Genomic DNA, 22,175 nt, shown 5'->3' on the forward strand with positions numbered 1-22,175 from the left:
TCACACATAGAAGAAAGAAAACAGAACACATACTGTAAATGTAACCTTCTTTTTTCACAGTTTACAAAGTAAACCTGGAGACTATCTCTGGCAACCCTGAACTACATAAGTTAAACCAAGAGCAACAAGTTCTGGCGTGCCCTGGAAAAGAAGCAATCCAGCACAGCAGGACAAAAAAAAGAGCATACACTTTTCACAACAGTGGAGAGTGCCCTTTCTCCAATTAAGAGCAATTTGGTCACCTCAGCTGTTGTGTGACCTCTGGCAGGAGGAGAGCCAGGAAGGTTGGTGCTCCAGACACCCTGGTAAACACTCCTCTTCTGGATTATATTCCAAAATACTAGCCCAGCATATCTGCTACTGTACATTTCTTGTATCAGTTATTCCACTCAAATAGATGCTCTCATGGGAAGCTTACTTGCCCTACTTTTAGCTACATTGATATTTATAGTGCTTATTCTATGGATGGGCCAAAATCCAGTTTTACCTCGCAATGGAAATTACATTTACTCTCATTTTTTAAGTGTTATACTGGTTTTACTACGACTGTGTCCAATTTAAGTGTTTACTCAACTTATTTAACAAATATCAAATTAGGACTTAGAAAAGAGGGAAGAATGTTCAGTACTGTAGCCCAGTTTAAAATGGATTTGTTCTACAAAAAGAATGGGCAACACTTACAAAGAAAACTAAACATGACATATACTCATTTTGATGGCTAGTGTGGTTTTTTAGGCTAAACGTGTACACACTCAAAATCGTTAGATTAACTGCTTGTAAACTGCTTATCCAGCTAACAAAGCAGGTATAAGATTAGCATACTAAGGGTGTATACAGAAAATTCAAGTTTAAAAGTTACTGTTGAAAGCAACAGGGAATATTCCTCATTGACTACTGTCACACCAATCCTACTGGCAGAGCTGTGATTTATTATGATTTACTCAGAAATTATGTCAGTATGCTCAGGTAATTATTTTGAAGAAAACACTACAATCTAATCAAGGTAATCTGGGGGGAGGGGTTTTGAGTTTTTTTTAAACTGCGATGACTAAACGAGCATTAATTAATGGTTAGTTATACTCCAAATTGATACTCTGGACACTGTCCAAAGTTGAACAGAAGATTATTAGCAATAGGCTAAGCTCTCTTAAACTCTTACACAATTTCCAAATTAAAAAAGCCAACTGTATTCTCATTGTTCTATGAGAGCTCATCACAACAGGGGTATGACTCAGAAAGTAAACTTACTTCATTCATGGCAGGGAATCGAAGTGGGGCAGAGACCTTCTGCTGTCCATTAACGTAGATGTACACAAGGCTTTGACCAAAGGGCCTCTTTCCAGGCATGTGAACAATAGTTACGTTGTGCTGATTAAGCAATATAAGATAATTAAGTCATTATTAAAAAGCAGTGAAATGACTGTATGGAAATACTTAACTTCATCTCAACTAATCTGATGAAGAAACCACTTAAGAAAATAAATCCAAAGCATCAATAAGAAGATAAGACCACCTATCAGCTGCTTCCATTTTAAGTAGTTCACATGTAAACAGGTTTTTGAAGGGAAAGAGATACAGCTCTTTCATGATAATGCACATCACTCCTTAAGTATGGGAATAGAAAAGAGCAAGGCAGAAACACAGGAGCACATTTTATTCACTCACATAGCACCACAGCCACTTATATTTGTTATAATTTAATATAAAAAAATCTGCATGTTAAAAAAAAACAACTAAGCACAATGCTGTAACCAGCTTATCAATTACAAATGCCTAATAACATAGGCATAATTTAGCTCAATCAACCACTAATCTACATGGAAACTGCTTGCATTAACTGAGATAAAATCTGTTCTTATGCAATTAATTATTTAAATATGATAAAATAGACCATTTGTAAAACAACCAAAAAAAAAAACCAAACCCAAAAAACTTTGACTTCTGAGCTAACAGTACTATACTAAACAAAGTGTTTTTCAGTATCAGATCTTACCCAGAGAGAGTCAAAAAAACAATGGTCAGGCAGCATGACTGTTGCATATTCTCTCTTCGTGCAAACTGCAACCACCAATACCCCAGAGTATGTAATAAATGCTTCAAAACCCATACCACTTCCTGTAAAAAAGCTACAGAAAAAGACAACAAAACACGTAATCAAGGACTTACTTCATCAGAACCATTGGAAATCACCTAATAGTACATTCATTAAGGAGAGAACCAACTGAAGCTGTCTGTCGCTGGTCCATTATTTACTACTTGACTGACTGTTACTCTTGCTCCAAAAAACCCAAGATTAACTGCCTCAAGGAAGGGACCCCAAGGCACAGGACATGCAGGCCAAAGGTGATCCACAAAGCTCTCAAAGCAGCTTGTAGCCAACCATCTTTTACATGAAAACATAACCTCAGTCCCAACAAGTAAGGCTTCAGTTTGATCCACCCAGCTTAAGCTGGTTCTATTACAAAGTCCTGCCCGGTGCAGTCTCTGGAAGTTACAATATTGTAATAAAGAAGAGATTGGTCTGCAACCTGTGCTGTTTTCTATCAATTAAATTGTGTCTGTCAGCCCCTGGTAAAGCTGTCAATATTGCATGCAGATTCGTGACATTACCGTTACAGTTAGTAAAGTTTTCTCCATTTCCCTTGTTTCACATCATAGCGTTGCATACAGAGATTTTATTTATTTTAAAGACCAAAACAGCACATGGAATGACTCGTCTAGAAAATGCAGAAAGTTCAATCTTTAATTTTACAGACAAATCTGCATTAGAACTGTTTGATGAGACAATAAGGGTCATCCATTACTTCTTTTATCCATGATAATCTATCAGCAAGAACCTTACCTTAGTGCAAAATGTAAATGTCGTAATTCTTAGATATCTTATTTCACTCATATAATGAAGAAAATCAGCTGTAAGCAGGTATCTATAAATAAGCCCTGCAAGCACAGGTTTGCCTGGAGAAACCTTTCTTTTTTTAATCACTTTAGTACAAAAAATTTTATATAAAATTGTGAACCGCTACCAAAACCTGTTACACACCCTTAGGCACCATTATTCCAAGTGGATGTATTAACTACTGTACTATCAAATATGTGCATCTATCAATATAGAACACTAATACACACAGAGAGCATTAATATTATAGACAACCTCAACTGTAAGACAGCTTACATCTATTAAACACAGTTAAACATAGCCGCTAGATCAAATTTTAATGATTTTAATTCAGTTGGGTGCTTAACATTTCAAGCTGAAACTGGAATTTTAAACATTTCCTCTTTTTTGTATTAATTTCAATACACTACTGTTTCAGCTTCCCAGAACAAGGTCTTCAGAATTGTACATCAAATGATGGAAAACCAGTCAGTTATTGGTATAATATCATCACATTGAAAACCAATCGCAGCTTTTTTACTTTGTAGTGCAATTCCACCCCAGTTTTCTAGAACTACAGTCTACTTAAGATCTTTAGTGGGACACACTGACAAACTCTGGAAACAGCATTGTGGCAGTTCATCAGGTGGCACCCGTCATCAGGGCTGTGCTATACAAATACACAGGGTAGCTACAGAAATCCAGGGAGTCTCCACCTGCCATCATCATTATTAATAAACAGAAGTAATACTCTAAGACACAGGGGTTTGGAAAATACTAATTCTGTTATGACTAGAATTGCATTCTTCAACATTTCCCCTGAAACTGCAGTGCAGTAAAATGGACTGAAGGGAGAGATGCTTTAACTGCTATTCCCCCATTCTGCATTTTGAGTGCTGCTGAATGTTAATATACCAAGAACCATCCATGTCAATGTCTAGTATTTAAGCAAATGAAGGTGTCCTTTTCATTGTGCTCTCATATAGAAAACAGATTTCATTACCTTTACAGAAAACAGTGGGAAGCCTGTTCAATGGGGGGGGGGGGGGGTGGGTGGGTGTTGGTTTTTTTTAAGTTGCTTTGTTTGTTTAAGCTATGAACCTTAACACAATTTGGAGTTATGGATATTGAAACTGTAGACAGGAAAGCATTATAACTGAGAAACTACATGCTTATTTCTGTAACACAGCCTGGCTCTGGTGACAGATGAAATTGCTCCCTTTCACAAACTAAGCACTAAATATTGCATTCTATGAAGATAAGCAGAGTACCATATGTCATAGGGTACCATATGCCGCCGGGAATAGATGACCTAGATTTGTGCTGTTGAAGTAGTTATAGTAACTGTACCTATAGAGTTGTTTCCTCTTGCCACTTTTGCTAGTCGTGCTAGGGTCCACCCGGTCCTGGTCAAGGCAGAGCCAAGCGTTGAAAGAAAATGCAGAACCTGGCCACTTATGAATTGATGGAACAGCAATTCCAGCCATGCTGTGGTACAAGTTGAAATACTGCAAGGCACTAGCCATGCCCTGCTTCCGGGCCATTGCTAGAATGGCTCGCATCACTGGAACAACATAAGGGTGAGCTCGTTTTGGTTCGTCAGTCCTCAGGAGCCGTATTAGTTGAAGCAGTTCTTCCGAGCCCATTGACTGGCTCCCCAAAGAGCCCAGAAGGGCAATCAGGTTCTCTGCACAAGTACAATGGAGCGCGGAATGGGAATTTAATGTCTCAATGATACGGATAACCATGTTCGCATTGACACAAGTGGCACGACTCTGTCTGTTAATACAACAGATTCGCCTCAACCAATTTGAGATGAAAATCTGCAGGTCATGTGATTCTAGTTCTGGAAGCCACTGGATAAGCAGCAGTAAGGGCTGGACATTACTAATGCCTAGTATCCCAACAGCCATGTGGTCACCTTCAACAGCCTGAAAAACAGCAGAGAACTCAGACGTGAAATACAATAAAATAGGGCTAGAAGTACTGTTGAAAAGATGTAAGCATTCTAGCATTCAAAGCAAGCGCATCTCACCATATTCATGAGTTCCTCCAGCAATTCCCGTGAGGGTTGACCCAGCGATTTTAGTACCTCATATATGTGTGCATAACCAATCCTCTCCTTGAAGACCTCCTGAGGATAAAAATAGCAGTCTCACTAACAAATAAAATGGAGAAAAATAGCTCATCTACTGCAGCAGGTTCTAATTTAACACAATATTAGACACAAAATAATTAGAAAGCAAGAATAATGTTTTACAGGCTAGACATCTCTTTTTTATAATGTCCATTGTGCTATCTCTAGCATGCTGCAGATGAGAGGGATCTCACTGCAGCATGCAGATAAACAAATAAAAGATCAAAGTTGTATTTTAATAATTACCTATAGAAGGTAATTGCTTTGGTACAATCAAAATGTTAATCCTATCACAAAATACTAATAGCTTCATTTTGTAATGCAAACTATAGCATGAATTTATTACATTGAGAATTAGAGGTATTCAGATATTAAATTTTGAATGAAAGATTTTCCTACACCAGCTTGATTAAAAACCACCCATCCTAAACACTTCAAAAATTAGAAGAGTGTTCCAAGGAAGTTTTTCAAAAAAACTAATTGATTTTACATGAAGGAAAAAAAGTAATCAAGCAACAAAATCCAAACTGTAGCATCCATTTGTGGTTTAGTTAGTAAACAGCCAACACATCATACAGATGGATACTCTTCTCCCAGCTGTATTCTGCAGTGAAATGAAGACTTACTTTTTTTTTTTTTTTTTTTTTTTAAAGGATGAATCTGTCAGCAGAAGTGAAATGATTGCTTAGGTAAATAGGGAAAGAAAAAATACGTATGTTGCTGTGGAAGTACAATTGAAAACTTTACTGACGCTTTGTGAATCACAGCCAATCCCCACCTCTAACATACAACTCTTCCCAGGCTTTCCAGAGTCAGTGGAGAAATAAGTACTCTGAGTAATGCTCTGGAGCAGCATAACTGACCCTGCCATTTCTCACTCAGACTGTACTGCAAGTAGCAACCAAATCAGACAACTCCCACTCTTCCTTTAGCCTCCACTGTGCAGCCACATCCCATTCCCTGTGCCAAGACTACAGAATCATTCACCCATGGGGTGAATCTAATGAACTCAGCAATCTAAGAATAAATACACTGTTTTTCTGTGAGCTTAGCTTCCAGTCAGGTTCACAAACTAACCACAACCTATCCATTTATCAAACCACAAGAATAACTACAAAGGAAGGGCAGGGGAACAGCAAGACCACCATTTGGACAGCAATACCGTCCTGGGTTAGTTTAAAGCCATGACAAAACTACAAGACAAACTCCTGCCTGAAAATTCCTGCACATATCCATTAATTCCACCCCACATATTTATGGGACAAGTAACAATGTACTTCCTTTACAAAGGTTCCAACTGCCACTAACACTCTGATCTTCCAATTAATAGAAAGATGGCTCAGTGTCCAGACATTAGACAAGTATAAAGGGATGCTAATCAGCTACTCCTATCTGGCAGGAAAGCATGACTACAATCTGCTCATCTTCATTAGCAAGATTTGTCAAGATACTGTGATAAAAAACACTAACTGGAAACAAGATCAAGAAGCCTACTACAAACAGACCTCTGCATATATACTGTTACCTTAGCAGCTGGAGACTTGTGCATTACTGCTGTGAGGGCTTGAATGGTTGATACTGCCAAGCAGTCTAGGTGTCCCTGAAACACCTGAAAGTAGCAGGTACACAAGTTATATACAAATGTGCAAGGACAGTTCAGCTCCAAAATCTATACTGTGCCCTCCTGCCAGGAGGTAAACCAAGAGTTTGCTAACGTGCATCAAAAATCATCTCCCCACCAGTCAAGATTTCATAATCCCATAGCCTACAAGGAATTATATAACAGTAGACAACTAGCCACATACTTCAAGAGAAGAGAAGCATTCACAACACACATTACACTTCAAATATTCTGATGGACAAACAGGTTTTCCTCATGCGTCTAATGGACAACCTCAAGAGGGAGGGAGGAAAACAAATTAGGAAACCTCCTGCAGTATATGTGTGTGTGCTGCTGGACAATCAAGCACCTGCAGTTCATATAAAATGTTTTCTTTTCCATCCAAGTCCCTACAACACACACACACTCACACAAATAAATTGTAAGAGAGAAGTCACACCAGCACAGTAAGGTGGCTACCTCACCCATAGCCTCATTGCACTGATCAACATCTCTTTTTTCAATTTAAGTCGCCTTTTGAGTTGGGTTTTTTTTTTCCCCTATAATTTTTGTTTATATTGATATTTCTATAGTGGTTTTAAGGACATAAGCATTAGTGCACTATTTCGTATCCATCAGTAAACATAATTAGCAAAACTGTGCAAACAAACATACTCTGTTTTGTCATTTCTGAAATATGATATCCATATCGGACATATTTTGAAAGTGAAACGTCAAGAATCAGAAGATGATGTTAGATGTGAAGAAACATTCACATGCGGTTAGAGTGTCACACTGAGTTTCTAAAAAAGCCAAAGCTATTAGTTAGAATCACAATTTGTAGATTACCATACCTTGTATTTAGCATTTCTTTACATTTTTAATCAGAACAAATCATTCTACTATAAAATTAATATAACAACAATTTGCATTTGAAACTTTCCACAATATTTTTGGAAAATTAAAGCAACAGGCTATTCCTACCTCCCTGATTCAGCCTGTCCATTTTTTTTTTGTGAACATCTGTTCTTGATGACAAGCAAAGAATCAGGACATCAAATACAACCATTGAGATTCACATACAAGGCCCCAGAATCCAAAACACCACAGTGCTGAGACAAAGAAGCAAAAAGAGAGGAAAGAGGGGGGGAAATCACCACCAGGTTGATAGAATTTATTTGGATTCCATTCATGTACTTCACCTTTTCCTTAAAAGAAGCATAACTGAGGCTCAATCTATTGCAAATATCTGCAATTTGAAGCAGTTTAATAAAACTGAGGTTGAATTCAATCTGTTATTCAGAAAATTCAGAAAAATTATTTTCCAGAGACAGGAAATACTGGTGTGTGCAGCAACACATCATCTTGCTGCAGGAGGCTTAAAGAGGATGGTTAAGGTGAAGCACAGGAATCATTTTTCCTGTGATTGTGTCTTGACTTCAACTGAAGCAAAATACAGGTTAGGTAGGTACCTGGTCCTCATTCATTTCTGTCAGTAATTTGTTGGCAAGGTCTTTCTCACTCTTGTCTGCCACTTTATTGTTAGCATTTAAAAACAGCTGTTAGAAACAGAGACAAGAATAATGGAAATAATTGCATTAAACAGTTACCTGCAGCCAAACCTGTGGAGGCTGCCTTGGATTTCACATACAAAGAAAAAAAGGGGGGGGGGGAAGAGTTCTCACACCAGTGAGACACAATCCTCCATTAATATTAGTCCTCTGTTAATTCTTACGATACTGAAGATTACATTGTATTTTTGCTAAATAGTAATCACTTTTTATCTACCCACCCCCAAGAATTAAATGAAAATATGTAATTGCTGAGACAAGGAAACAGATCTATCTGGAATTTATACTGGTCACTGGCTTAGCAACTGTGATTTCATTTCCAATATGCAACATGACAGGAGGTTCTCAAAAACATACTTGTAAAAAATAAAGACAACAGTGGGACAACAGCAAAGAAATGGATGATACAGATGTTTCACCATTTTCCACTTATGTTTCATCCTAGGTGAAGGCTGAAGATATCTAGACAGAATATTTTAATCTTCAAATAGCAACAGCAGCAGAATTTCTGGGGCACATAGAAGAAGGGTAAAATATCTCTGCCATCGCCTAAGAATCAGACAGGTTGTAAATAGCTTTAAATCAAACATACACCTATACTGCATCTTCAGCTAAGAAACTGCTCTGTGTATAGTAGCTAGATTCCTAGTCAGTTCCTGAATTTGCAAGTTTAAAGCTCACCCAAATTCTTAGTCGATTGCAGTCACTTTGTGTACAAAGCTTAGCTGCAACCTAATCAGGACTAAAATTTATCACCTTCTGTTTTTAGATTCTACTGAGGTGTTAAAAAAAATCCCTGACCAAAATGTTTTAAAAGTCCCTTCAAAAAAAAAAAAAAAAAAAAAAGAGAAGGAACAACACTTTCCTTTAGCGGGTAAAAATTAAGCATTTGTCTTTTCTGCTATGTAGTCTCTCTGAAGAGGAACAACCTGAGAAATCAACTTCCATAAATTCAGGCAAACAGAAGGACAACACTCAAGATATTACTTTGACTTACATAGGTGTGAAAGCACATAGTTAGAAACACAGGTCATTTTGAAAGGTACATCACAGTCAAGAGCAGCACAGTAACTATAATATGCCTCAGAAGGTTATAACATTAACAAGTGGAAATAAGAACATTAAACAAACAAATGCAGACATGCAAAAAAAAAACCAAACAAATTTTTCATATAGGTTACTTCAATTCTGGTAATACATGTAAAATGAAATAACAGATTTTTATTACAATGCCCATATGGTTTTAAGTTTTCATTCTTTTATTTAAAAGCTGTTCAGAAAATGATTTTTTTCAACCAGGCATACCGCTAGAGGTCTTTGTGCTTTGTTCAAAGTCTGACCTCTAAGAGAGTTTAATAGATGAGAAAAGATTCAGGACCGACAAAGCAGCTTGTTAAATGACTCTCAGTATAGAATAAGCACCTCCTGATACCTCTAAAGTACAGTCCCTCTTTTCAGATGTCACAGGCAAAAAGCAACATTCAGATCATCAAAACTTAACCAAGCAGTTTTGAAAAGCTTTTGTGCAGATCTCTAACCCCAGAGCATAGTTAAGGGAAGACAGTTTGCCCATAAGCCCTAAAACCAGCAAATATGAAAAAAATATTTAAATTTTAGAAGATTATTGAACTGCAAATGACTAGGAAGTATGTCTAGAAGCATGGCCTTTAATATCCTGAGTTATCTGGGATAGCTATAGTGGTATGGACTTTATTTACCCCTCCTTTCCATGGAAGTTTCCTGCACTTCAAATTTTCTGAAGATCCAATAGCTTTCTGAGTTTCAGATATCTGTATGGACTCTCCCGCTATCTGCAGAGCTGCAGAATGCACTTTACACAGCTTGCTGGTGAATCCAGTAGCAAAATTTTCATAGGTAAAGAAAAAAGATCTAGAAATAGCGTCTCCACGCCCAGCTAATAAGGAGAAATTCTAAATCCACAGCTAAATTCATCTTTGCTATTTGGCTTTGAAAAAGAATGGAGATGCAGTATATTGGAAAATACAAATATACAGCACCTTCACATCTTCCACCCTCTCTCTGCTTCTCATCCTTAGGAGTATTCTGACTGTGAAAGGTTAAAAAAAACCACGATGTAGCAAACTGGCAGCACTGATATCCAATCAATCACAGTAATATGTGACACTGCATCACAAGAAAAAACCCTCAAAAGAGTGTATCTTATGACATACATACAGGCAGAATAAAAATTAAAAGGAGCAAGCTGCAAAAATAGAGTAGCTGTTCGTGCTTTCTCAAATTCCACCCCTTGTTTATATGAGAGCAGGAACACAGCTAGAGTCTCCATGAACAGGTAAACATCACACTACTTGATGATTTAAGAAGAAACTAAAAAAGAAATTTCTTACAGAATACAAGGTCAGCACAAAAATATGCACAGATTCCCAAACAGAGGAGGAGAACAGAAAGGTCAAAAACCATATTTTCAGGAGGAGATAAACTAAAAACACTATTCAAGACACTTCAAGTCAGTTGGCATTCTGCCACTGATTAAAACTACAGTTAGGACATAATCCAAACATTTATTTTTAATATATCACTGCACTGAAATATGTTCTAATTCAAAATCTAAATGGATTTGAATCAAATTGCATACTGTAGCTAGTATTAAATTAGCCAGCATTAGAAGAGCTCAAAATAGCTACGCCACCAACACATCACAAAAAGAGAAATAAAATATTCCGCAGAGTTACATCATATCTATATTCTTTTACACAGGGAAAAATGAAATCTACAAAGCAATCAGAGAAAGCCACTAGCTTGCAAATTATGACCATCTAGGATTGAGATGAACACACAAAACCTATGTAAATACTAAATTTAAAGAACAATTGAAGAACTTTGGTAACAGCTTGAGCTCATGTTTTACATCAGCTACACAAGACTCAAATATTTTGAAACACTTAAAAAGGCATACCAGCAAGGTTTTTTTATATGGAACAACATGCCTTGAAATAAGAATTCAAACCTCCATCTGGCAGCAGTTGTGACTTCCTAGCAATCCAGTGACAGAATGTAAAAAAACCAAACACACACCACCATCACCACCACCCCCCAACCAGAAAGGGAGGGGCAGGGATTGATTCCAGTAACAACCTTAACAGATTTTAGAGACTGAGGGGGGTCTGTAAAGGTATTTTGCTCAGGACTCAAAATAAGCATTAATTGCTTATTGCTACAAGACAGACAAGAAAAATACCTCTACTTCATTAGGAATAAAGAAAGCTTTTGGAGTAACTTGGATCTTTCAGATCTTTCATGGCATTAGTGGCTCTAACCGAACCGAAGTTTTACTTCCAGTATGTAGACACTATAAAATCACATCTAATTCAGAAGGAAGATATAAAGGAAATTAATATACCTGCAATATTACAAGACAGGTTTTGTTAAAAACATCCTGGTAAGAGAAAGTTTACCTTGCAGTTCTGCAACAGTCGAATGAGATGCTCAAAGCAGTTACTGTTAAGGAAAATTGCCTGCAGAACAGGCCTATCTGTGCAGTCTAACATGGCTGTGATGGTATCTATAAAATCAAAACAGAACTGGCATCAAAGACAAAACACTTCCCAAATCCATCAAGCATTTTTTCGGCACATTACATAGTAAACATGGGGAAAAAAGTGATACAAAAAAACTATATGCTGTGAATTCTTTGATCAAGAATGATGTGCATTTTAAGCACAGAGCACCAGGCCTAAAGCTAAACATTTCAATGTTGTAAAAATTATCACATAACCTACTATATCTGGAGAGAGATTCAGCTACCGAATATCTTTGATTGCTTTGGGGCTCTGTTTAAAGTCATCACCATTTGTGCGTACATAAGCAGCACACCTTTTATTTAAAGCACACAAACACTTGCTTCCTCATCAAGCAATTACTCTACATTCTACAGCAGCCTTATACTGTAAGCATTCTTCATCATCTCAGTACCATGCCTTAGTATTTTTGGAAGTTTGGGAAAAGAAATACCTTTATTTGTATTTCCCGTTCTGAACATCAAAGTGGAAAAACCTCCAAATCCTCAATTCTTATCCAATGACTTAAACCCAACTGTTTCAGACCATCACTTTAGGCCAATGTTTACAATAATGCCGTTTGGAAAGTGAACTATCACAAAACAGCCACCACATGGGTATTTCATTACAGACCCATCTTATTCTGCAATTATTAAGGTGCTGATGAGTGTCAGCTGTTGCCTAACAAAAGTGTTTGGTGTTTTTGTTGTTTGGTTTTTTTTTTTTAATGGAGACCTGCAGACCATGAACCTTGATGCTCAGGTTAAATGGTAGCAATTCAATATGGTTTCTTCTGGGTTTTTTTGTAGTGAACAATTAAACAAGAATACATCTAAAGTAATGTCAATGGAGAAATGTTTGAAATTTTTCCATTGCTTAGCCAAGTGAACATTTTTTGGTAGAATATTCAGTTGTATTACTATCATGGTTCAATCATTACTTGCTTCACTATAATCAAGACATATTTAAAGGAACTGCACAATTGGGTACTCACTCAGCATTTGGATCTGTAGTGCTATGAACCTGCTCTCCCACTGTCTGCATCGCCTTGGATTAGGTAAAGCTGAATGGTCTGAATTAAGCAACTTGAAATAGTTCTCCAATATTGTACTCGTCTCCACTTGCCGCTGGTCAGAACTGCTGGTTAGAAGGATATGGACAACTTCTGTCAGGCACTTCAGAGTCAGCTCTGCCTTCCTGCTCACTTCCTCAGGGTTCCTGTCATCCCAGTTGTCACAGTCTGCTAAAACACGCATCAAGACTTCCATGGTGGCAGGAGATACTGCTTGAAGAGCATTCCTCTGAAACCCATGGGGGAAAAAGTGATTAAGGAGAAAATAATAAATACATAAATAAAATCAAACCTCTTCAAACAAGCAGTTTCTGAGTTATCTGAATCAGGCAACATGCATTATTATGTCTCTTAATACCCTGTAATTGTTAGAAAAACATGAAACATTCTGAAATGCATCCCATCCTGTTCACTCAACTAGACTTTCTTTTTCAAAGAGAACACTTATAGTGAAATGGAAATATAGTTTAAATGCATGTTTTAAGATTCTTATAAGGTAGCCTTGATAAACGGCTAATTCTAGATAAACGTTCACTTGAACTTTTATTTTAGATCATGAGATTCATGAGACTTTAAAATTTTTGAAAAGAACATAATAATTAGCAAACTTTTGTCTTGGCCCTGAATGCACTTCCCTCACCTCTCTTTCTGGGGCTCTGACTGCATAGGCTCAGGGCCACCTTAAATCTGGGGCAGGTGCCCAGTCTTGTAGAGAGCTTTGAGAAGCCTTGTCAGGGACTCCCTGCATTCTCTAGGGAGCTGCATTCAGTCTGCAGCTCTCAACCTTTTACCTGCCTGAGCTACAACTGCAGCCATGCCCATGCCTGGCCAGGGACTGTCTTGAACCTGACCCACAGACGTGACTGCCTAGCTTGACCTTAGACCTGCCTCATCACTATGGATGGGCCTGGCAACCACTGGACTCTTGACTGACCCTAGCTCCCATCACTAGACCAAACCCCAACCCTGATGTGCTGACCACACTTCTTGGCTTGATCTCAGGCTTCATCACTACAGACTTGTTTAGTGATCTGGGCTGGCTGATCCTGGTCACTACCACCAGAGCTGCTCTGATCACCTTGTTCAGGTACAGTGAGGCTTCACCTTTTACCAGTGAGGTCAACTGTCTCTGCCTGCCTGCTCACCATGCTCAGTCTCAGCTTGCCTTCCCTGGTGGAGCAGTGCCTGGCTTTACTGCTCCATGAAAACATTTTAAAATGTTTTCTGTCTTCTGGATCATCAGAAATAACATTTGCTTGTGACCAGACTAAGTAGCACATTACAGAAGTCAGCCAAGAGAGTGGGTGTTGGCTTTGCTGATGATGAACATCCTCTTTTCTTCACATTCTTTCGAAGACTTTAAACAGCTCCCAGGCTATAAAGGCCCTGTGCCTCTTACTGAAACAGCTTACTTCCAGCACCAGCAAGTAAGCTAGATGAATTTCATGTGTTGATACAAAACTTACATCTTTGCAGGTGGAAACTCCTAATCTAGTTACCCATATTTTTTCTTTATGATATGAAAATATTATAATAAGTTCATATGAATGTGTAGTTATTGTAGACAGTAAATATTCTACTGTTATTTGACAGCAGGGCCTAGCTTTTAGCATGTAGATACTATTGCACAGAATGAACCCAAACTTCATAAGACAAACAAACAATTCATAGTCAATATTAAATTATTCTTATTTATGGGTTACGGGGTATTTGTAAGCCTTAAACAATGAACAAGTGTTTGGAGGCTTCAGCAGCTGAAGAGTTTAGAATATCCTTACCTGACCACCAGCCACAATAGCTCCAAAGAGATGTAGCAGGCAACATTTTAGGCTTTCCTTGAGATGTTCACTTTCTTGAAAGCATTCTGATTGGAGGAAATAAAAAGGAGAAGGATTCCTTACTTCGGTCATATAAATTATACAAAGTTTTTCCTCTCAAAAAACCCACCAACAAGTGGAATAATAAAAAAAAGCCCTTCTACTCCCTGGCGTCATGAAAATTTTAAAAAATTTTCAACTATATAATCTCCACTTTCTTTCACATATATCATACACAAACACATCAATTCTGGCATTATCAAAGTAACATGACAAGACCACATTTTATCAGGAAAACACAGGGCCAGACCTTCAGTTTGCATAACACTTTTCATGCAGGCTCACAGAACTATAGGCATACAACAACTGTTGATCTGATCCATAATGTAAAATGAGTGCATTTTGTCCATACTAATGAGAAGGACTTGACTTGCTAACACTTGAGCAGTTAGTAAGCATGACAAAGGTTAGAGCAATTTTGGCACAGAAAATCTAATGCCATATGCAGCGCAGGTGGCTCAGAAAAACAGTCCCTGAGCTTGCTCCCTTTAAGCCAAACTTCCCAGGGAAGCCTGTGCAGGTCTAACCTTTCTAGCAGTAGTCTCTTTAAAGACAATTATCCTACATCTCTTTTCATGCCATATCTGATATAAATTAGTCACAAACAGCCTCAGTAACTCTTCTTAGCAATATATACAACCTGGACATTGTTGTTATAGCAATAACACCAGACTCAAAGTAGCTGCAACAAACTACAAAGGATTATTTTATCTGGAATTAACCATCATAAAAATTCCAATAACTTTATGGGATAGAACTGATGATGACTTGGGTTTGTAAAAACTGAGATTTTAAACACACAATAGAAACTGAAAATGCAAGAATTTTATCTTCATTAAAATAATAATAATATAACCTTTAAGACAATTACCAATTACTGGCAATTAAGATTTCTGACTTTATACTGAATGTATAAGCCTGTTTTAAAAAGAAAATTGCACAGCTATTTTTTAAATCTGGTCCTCAAAGGAAACAAAGCTTAGATGATAGCACTGTTAGTCTGCTAGTCCCACCATTCCCTTGACTTATAGCCTCTGAATCTCTCAGGGAAACCTCAGACAAATTCAAAAAGAACAGTACCTAGCAGATTGTGAATAAATCATTAGACTGGGTAGACCAAAAAAGCCTCAAATTAGTGCTGCCATGGCCCAACATCTAAAGCACATGCTCAACAATTTCTTGTTCTGTCTTCCCTGCCAGTTAGCCAAGCAGCAGATGAGTATCTGCCAGCTAATCAGTATACTTGTCACTCCCTCACAATATATAATATTTAAGGGATTTAGGAGGAACTAGAGTGCAATGCACTGAATGGGGAGGAGAGAACCTGCAGATGACACTCTTCAGTAGCAGCCTTTAGAGAGGGTTCCCAGTGCTCTGGCACAAAGATAATGGCATTTTACTGGTATCAGCTCTTGGGTCTTTTTGGCAACTAGCCTATTTTATGTACACAGAGAGGAAATCTCAAGGAACGGGAGAAGTATGTGACTGAAACCTAGAGAAACCAAATTCATAAATGCTACCAGTCTCAGAATAGAACCCTCCTTTTTTATTTTCAATTAAAGCTGAGTTAAGAGCCGCAAAAAGGGCTGATTTCACTCACACCCTAATCCCTCCAGCATACTCCTGCTGCTTCAATTCTGTTGGCACTAGCACTTTGGTGTGCTAAACTGGCAAACTATTTGGGCACCCCACCTTCCCAAGATTTAAATACAGAACATGGCCCCATAAATCCTTCTTTTCCACACAGCCAATCTGTGATAGTAAGAACACATGAATTCCAAAGTAGCCATCATGATATTTAATGACTTAAACAGAGACAAAACAGAGCAGTTTCCCAAACTGCAGTCCAAGGAGCATTTGCTAGTTGGATAGCACAGTTTCCTTCTTTCTATACGTTAAATCATATTCAGAGACAAAAATGCGTGAACACTTTCCTAAGATTATTTTTCCATGCGAGTTATCATTACAGTTATTACAGGGATCTTACATGCAATCACTGTATGTACCATAATAAATGGGAAGGTTGGCAATTCGCAGAATCAATCCTATTAAACCACATTAGGCACTGAAAAAAAGTCTGAAAAAAAACAGGCTTTCAAAGATGAGTAAGGGTGGTAAGATGGTGATGCTTGGAACAAAAAAACAAGCAAACAAAGCAACCCACTTCATTCAGCCTCAGAAAGCAAGTAAGGGGCCTTTACATTTATCAGGCATTCTTAGGGGAAAAGGACCTTGGAATCACTAAGTTCACTCCTCCAAAGATGAGTATGTTTAAACATGCTGTTGATAATACTTACGGTAAAAGAAAGGGACAAACTCAACAGTGAGGGAAGCTGGTTTATACTTCTGTCTGCTCTTTTCAACTGTACTAAGGAAACGTCTGCAATTACATTAAAAAAGATACACCAAAGAAATTAGATAGGATACCTTTTTTTATGACTTCATAATAGAAAACTGCCAAAAACCAGGAGTTATCTTTTGCCTACAGGATCCAAAAAATACTAAAGTAGTATTTCATCCTGAAATCAGCTGTGAAGAGTCACAGCTAATCCCATATTTACTGTTCTGCTCCTAAAAATACCTTATCATTTTACAATATGGTTTAGTTAAAGAATAAATTTAAAAATGCCAGCAATATGTTATTTAGTTCCTTGCGTACTGTAACTAAGCCACCAGCTAGACTACCGAATTTCTTAACCATGCAATTTGAAATGGGCACAGAACATTATTATGGGTTCATTATTGGGGGTGGGACACCATCAAATTAAAGGGAAATAATTCTACTGTTACACTTATAAGCAACTTTTCAAAGATGCAACATATCGATACTGTTATCTTCAATAACTTCTTTTGCCCTAATTCAACCAGGTCTGCCTACCCCATTCTTTTTGTTCCTTGTTCCACCATTTTAGAAAAATCAGCCAGTTTTTGAAAGGAGAAAGCAATGAAAGGACCTTCATGCTGGTCAGTTGCAACAAAACACCACTTAGTATATCCTCAAATTTAATTCTGTTTTAACTTCTAGACTGCCAGTAAACGTATTATAATTTTAAAAAGGTATTTCAATCATACCCCGTTTCAGAAAGCATAACATTTTTCTGTGGTGTGATTATATTGATTCCCTGCCAAATTCTCCACCTTCATTGCTTGTAAATTCACTGATTTTGAATACTTATAATCTACCTAAGATCCCATGAGATGTGCTGGCATTACCTACACTAAATCTGAAAATACCTTAGCAGTACACTGGCAGGCCATATGTGAGAACTGGTGTCAATTCACGCTCTGTCCTAGAGAAAGGGAATTCTCATGTTGCACAAAAATACCACAAGTTGTGATCCTTACATGCTCCTTAAAACTTTGTGCACAATGATTCAAGCTGTTATTGAGAATACTACCTTTTGTTTCCACAAAAGCCTCATGAAACCTGCAGTCCATGCAGTATTATGGCATACTGCAGGTTTCAAGCTACAAAGAAACCCCAGCAGCCAAGGCACACAGCTCACATGATCCCCACTCTTTGCATGGAGTCAGACGAGTGACTTACTACACAAATCCAAGTCACAGAGCTAGCACAAATGCTGTGCTAGCTCTACAGAATGCATGCTGTGAGAATGGACCCGAGGTTTTACAAGACTAGGTAACATGACATACAATCCCTCTATGTCTTTAGTTATTTACATGCACAGGTCCAATATTTGATGCATGTCAAAATAAATGATGGAAATAAAACTGAGGACCTAAAGGAAAAGCAGCTCTGAAGGATGGCAGCAAGGAGCAAACAACTTCACAGCCCTTGTACACACATCAGAAAAACTCATTAACTATACAAGACTATGTACATTTAACATTACCGTAATTAATCTGGGGCTCATAAGGGAGAATTGTACATTAAAAAGATCTCACAGAAATTTATAAGAGGTCTCTGAAAAGCCAGATATAGCAGATAAAGTGAATCACTAGCAGTTTCAAAGAACAGGGCCTGTGCCTAGAATGACAGAAATTAAGCATCTCAGAAAGCCTATTTCCTGGCTCTCTACACTTCCCACCTTTCAAAAAGCCTCACAGCTCAGCTTTCCACTAAATGGAACAGGATCTATTAGTACTCTGACAACTTTGGTGGCAACGAAGTTCAGTTTCAAGCACGCCTGCTTCATTATGTTAATTTTGGAGAAAAACTATTTCATTAATGCTATTCTAAAGAGTGTATCTTCAGGGGAAAAAAAGTAAAACACAGTATCAAGTGCTCAAGGCTATCAATTCTAACAGCTGTAAAATGCAACAGCTGAAGAATATACATGTAACTACTTTTTATTTTAGTTTGACATCACACAGCAGTAGTTCTGTCAAACATTACATATTGTTTATCTAAAGTTATCATAAACCACAGTATTTATAATCCTGTCCTAGTCCACACATACCCTGCAATTCGCTGCCTCCAGTTTCGATATGGATCGTAGAGACTTTCACAAAAAGCCAATGCATGTCTCACAAATTCTTCTATGGGGGTCTGATCTGCCACTTCTTTTTCTTTTGTTTTGGTTTTTAACTGAGGGAAAAAAGAAAGCTGTGGTCAGAAGACTTCTAGAAGTTGAAAATCAATCTTGATCTCCTCCAGAACAGTTCTGAGCCCACAAATTGGTCCCCACACAACACTGTTATTGAAAAAACAGATCACATAAGCAGGAGCAGGAAGTATCGGATGGCAAAAATAACAGATGAGAATTTTTAACCACATACCTGTTGAATGTATAACGTAGTCATGGTGATAACATGGTTAATGTATGAACACATCCCAATCTCCTCCACATTAGCCAAATTTCTATGAAGACAACATAAAAACCACAGAAATGTACACAGTGTACCATTGGAGGCTAGTTCAAATGATGTTTGTTTTAGCATTCATTCTGTCTATAATCATACAAAAGTGTATCAGCACTTCAAAAATACTCCAAAAGTCTGCATATACTCAAATGTTTATTTCTGTCACAGTAACAGAGCTCACAAGTTTTCTTCTAACAGGAAGGAAAAGAAGGTCCCAGTCACTCTGCTGTAGGCCAATTCTATCTGGAATTTGGGGTTTCAGAGGTTAAGCAGATTCCCAGGACACTCTAAATAAAAGCTCAGAAATGGCATCTGATAACAAAGACAGTAACTTCCACTTCTCCCACATTACTAGTGCATACGCTTTCCAAAACTTTAGCAAACATATTATCTAGAAGCATTTATTCACTTTAAATTCTCCCAAGGAAAACAAACATCTAATAATTATTTTAGAACATAAATAAATCAACAGCAACAAAGATATAGCATGCACATGTCATTTTTCAGTCTAAAGGACAAGTCACAAAGATCAGATACTGAAGTGATGACATAAGGAGAATTTTTCAGCAATTAAATAAGACTGACAACAGTTTGTAATTCAGAAACACATTACCACCATCTACTCAGCTTATATTTAATATTCCAGGATACTTTAAACACTGCCCTACAGCCCTTTTTATTGTTTCAGGGGTAAGAACCACCAAAGAATTCAAAAAAAGCTCTTCAAATACTCCTCAGAAAAGGAGATTCCCTATTATATTTTATTTCCTTCCTCTCTTAATGCAGTTTACAACAGAAGACTGAAGAAATAGTGAGGAATAGATCCCTAAAAGCAGTTTATTGACCTGCTTCAACAGAATTACAAAATAAGAACAAAATAAGACATAAGTTTCAGAAGGAAGCCTGTTGCATTAATAGTGTAGTAAGTCAGTTTCCTAAGCTGTTTATGGAATTATAAGTATGTTAAGAACGTGAAACAGTTCTTCCTGCACAATTCCCTCTTCAGTTATTCCATATTCAACACTTGTTAGAGCGTGCCTTTTCTTTTTAAAGTATTTTTTATACCAGGTACACCGTATCTTGAATTCCCATAGGTATATCTTATGTAATTAAAAGGAATTTAGTGTCTAATCCTCTTCTATTCCATTTCTCATGGCAAACATTATTGCTAAGATGACTGCATTGTTCCCCTCTCTCTCTTATTCCCTCTTCCGTTATTTTGAAGATTGTGAGAAGTGGCATTGCTCTGTTTCTACTGAAAAGTGTCAAATCACATTCTATGCATCATTAGAATCCGTATTTATAGGCTGCATCAAGATTTCTTAAACAAATCAATAGCCTTGCTGAGGTAGCAGTCAGAACAAATACCTGCAAAGGATGATAAAGAATTTCACAAGTAAAAGTGACAGAGCCTGCTGCTGCTCTTCTAGTCCATCTGACATTTTCTGGACACACTGTAGCAGCTGGAGCCTGAGGACCTGAAGAATGTTATCCGGAAGCAGTGATATTCCTGGAGGAATGTCATCCACCCTAACGAGAAAAAACACACACAAAATTGTTAATCATGCAAATGACATGTTACCCATTGATTTCAATGTGCTCATGTAGTGTTCCAATAAACCTCTGTAGGAGAGGTTACTGAACTGATGGCTCACAAATACTTTCTAATGAACCACAAGGAAATGCCTGGTAGCAATATGCCAGCTTGAGCTTCCTTTTCCCCAGCAATGAATTGCATTGAAAAAAAAAGTGTTAAAAATTCATTAAGTGGATTCCTAAATGCTCCTCCATACAATGATCTGCCTTCACTGCCACAGAGAAATTGCATGATCTTCAGCAGGTAAACAGGTGGCCTGGGAAATCCCTAAATAAAGAAAGGGATGGCCACAATGGAATGAAACATGAAAACTAAACCACAAGGGAAACATTTTCAACTTTCTACTGAATATTAAAAGTGTCCAAATAAATGAGATGCCAATTATTAAATAGTTATTGAAGCCTAGCTGGTTTTCACCCACAGTGAACGTCACGTCTGTCTTACATGAATTACAAAAAGCCTTACAAAACAAGATTAAATACAAAAAGAAAGCTGTTCATGGTAAGATTAAACAAAGAAAGACTTGAAAATAAGGGTCTGTATGTGCAAGAGAGGGAGCTCTCAAAAATCCATCTGATTCTTGCCACACTGATTTTGCATGAAAAGCTGACCCATCCTTATTAGTTTCTGGATATCATTATCCCAGCAAATAGGGGTTTTTTCTGCTATCTAATTCTTTTTAGGAGACGAAAAAAGACTGTTGCATTGGTGTTAAATGTAACAACTCTACCAAGGCCAGACATGGCTCTGAAGAACATCAGGTACTCTTCCCTACTGTTTTTGCTAAACTGAAACATTTTTAGAAATACACCAGTGAGAACCAAAAGAAGAAAAGAAAAAAGAAACAAAAAAAATCAAAAATAAAACCAGTAGCTAAGCCAATGCTCCAGGAACAGCCATATAGAAACCCATTTCAGCAACAGTATAGAAATATATAAACGTTTTAGAACATTCTCTGGGATGAAGACTGTTTATCCACTGTTGCACATGCTAAAGAGAGTTTGCCTTTGGCATCAGCTGTTTACTCTATGACATTCTCCATGAACTCTACACAGGAAGACACAAGCAAGAGCCTTACAGCTT

At 37.5% G+C, this 22,175-nt stretch overlaps 1 protein-coding gene across 20 annotated transcripts in view; it reads right to left on the reverse strand.

The window, feature by feature from the left end:
- NBEAL1 (neurobeachin like 1) overlaps window positions 1–22,175 on the reverse strand; it is an 86,127-nt gene that overhangs the window by 39,671 nt on the left and 24,281 nt on the right. For 13 of the 20 annotated variants that reach the window (XR_012650452.1, XR_012650453.1, XR_012650454.1 and 10 more), the window contains exons 4-16: window positions 20,864–21,025; window positions 19,412–19,493; window positions 19,093–19,220; window positions 16,969–17,051; window positions 14,573–14,658; window positions 12,717–13,023; window positions 11,621–11,727; window positions 8,085–8,171; window positions 6,538–6,621; window positions 4,911–5,009; window positions 4,226–4,806; window positions 1,994–2,126; window positions 1,249–1,368 (exon numbers count right to left, since the gene is read on the reverse strand). Coding sequence is in view for 17 of the 20 variants with exons in the window: in XM_075028265.1 (XP_074884366.1) it covers window positions 1,249–1,368; window positions 1,994–2,126; window positions 4,226–4,806; window positions 4,911–5,009; window positions 6,538–6,621; window positions 8,085–8,171; window positions 11,621–11,727; window positions 12,717–13,023; window positions 14,573–14,658; window positions 16,969–17,051; window positions 19,093–19,220; window positions 19,412–19,493; window positions 20,864–21,025 (2,059 nt within the window). In the remaining 3 variants the exon portion in view is untranslated. Of the gene's footprint in view, window positions 1–1,248; window positions 1,369–1,993; window positions 2,127–4,225; window positions 4,807–4,910; window positions 5,010–6,537; window positions 6,622–8,084; window positions 8,172–11,403; window positions 11,486–11,620; window positions 11,728–12,716; window positions 13,024–14,572; window positions 14,659–16,968; window positions 17,052–19,092; window positions 19,221–19,411; window positions 19,494–20,863; window positions 21,028–22,175 lie in introns of those variants that run through there. The other 7 variants (XM_075028269.1, XM_075028268.1, XM_075028277.1 and 4 more) reach the window with 6 other exon arrangements.

The sequence above is a fragment of the Buteo buteo genome, chromosome 5, assembly GCF_964188355.1.
Source record: "Buteo buteo chromosome 5, bButBut1.hap1.1, whole genome shotgun sequence".
Lineage (NCBI taxonomy): Eukaryota > Metazoa > Chordata > Aves > Accipitriformes > Accipitridae > Buteo > Buteo buteo.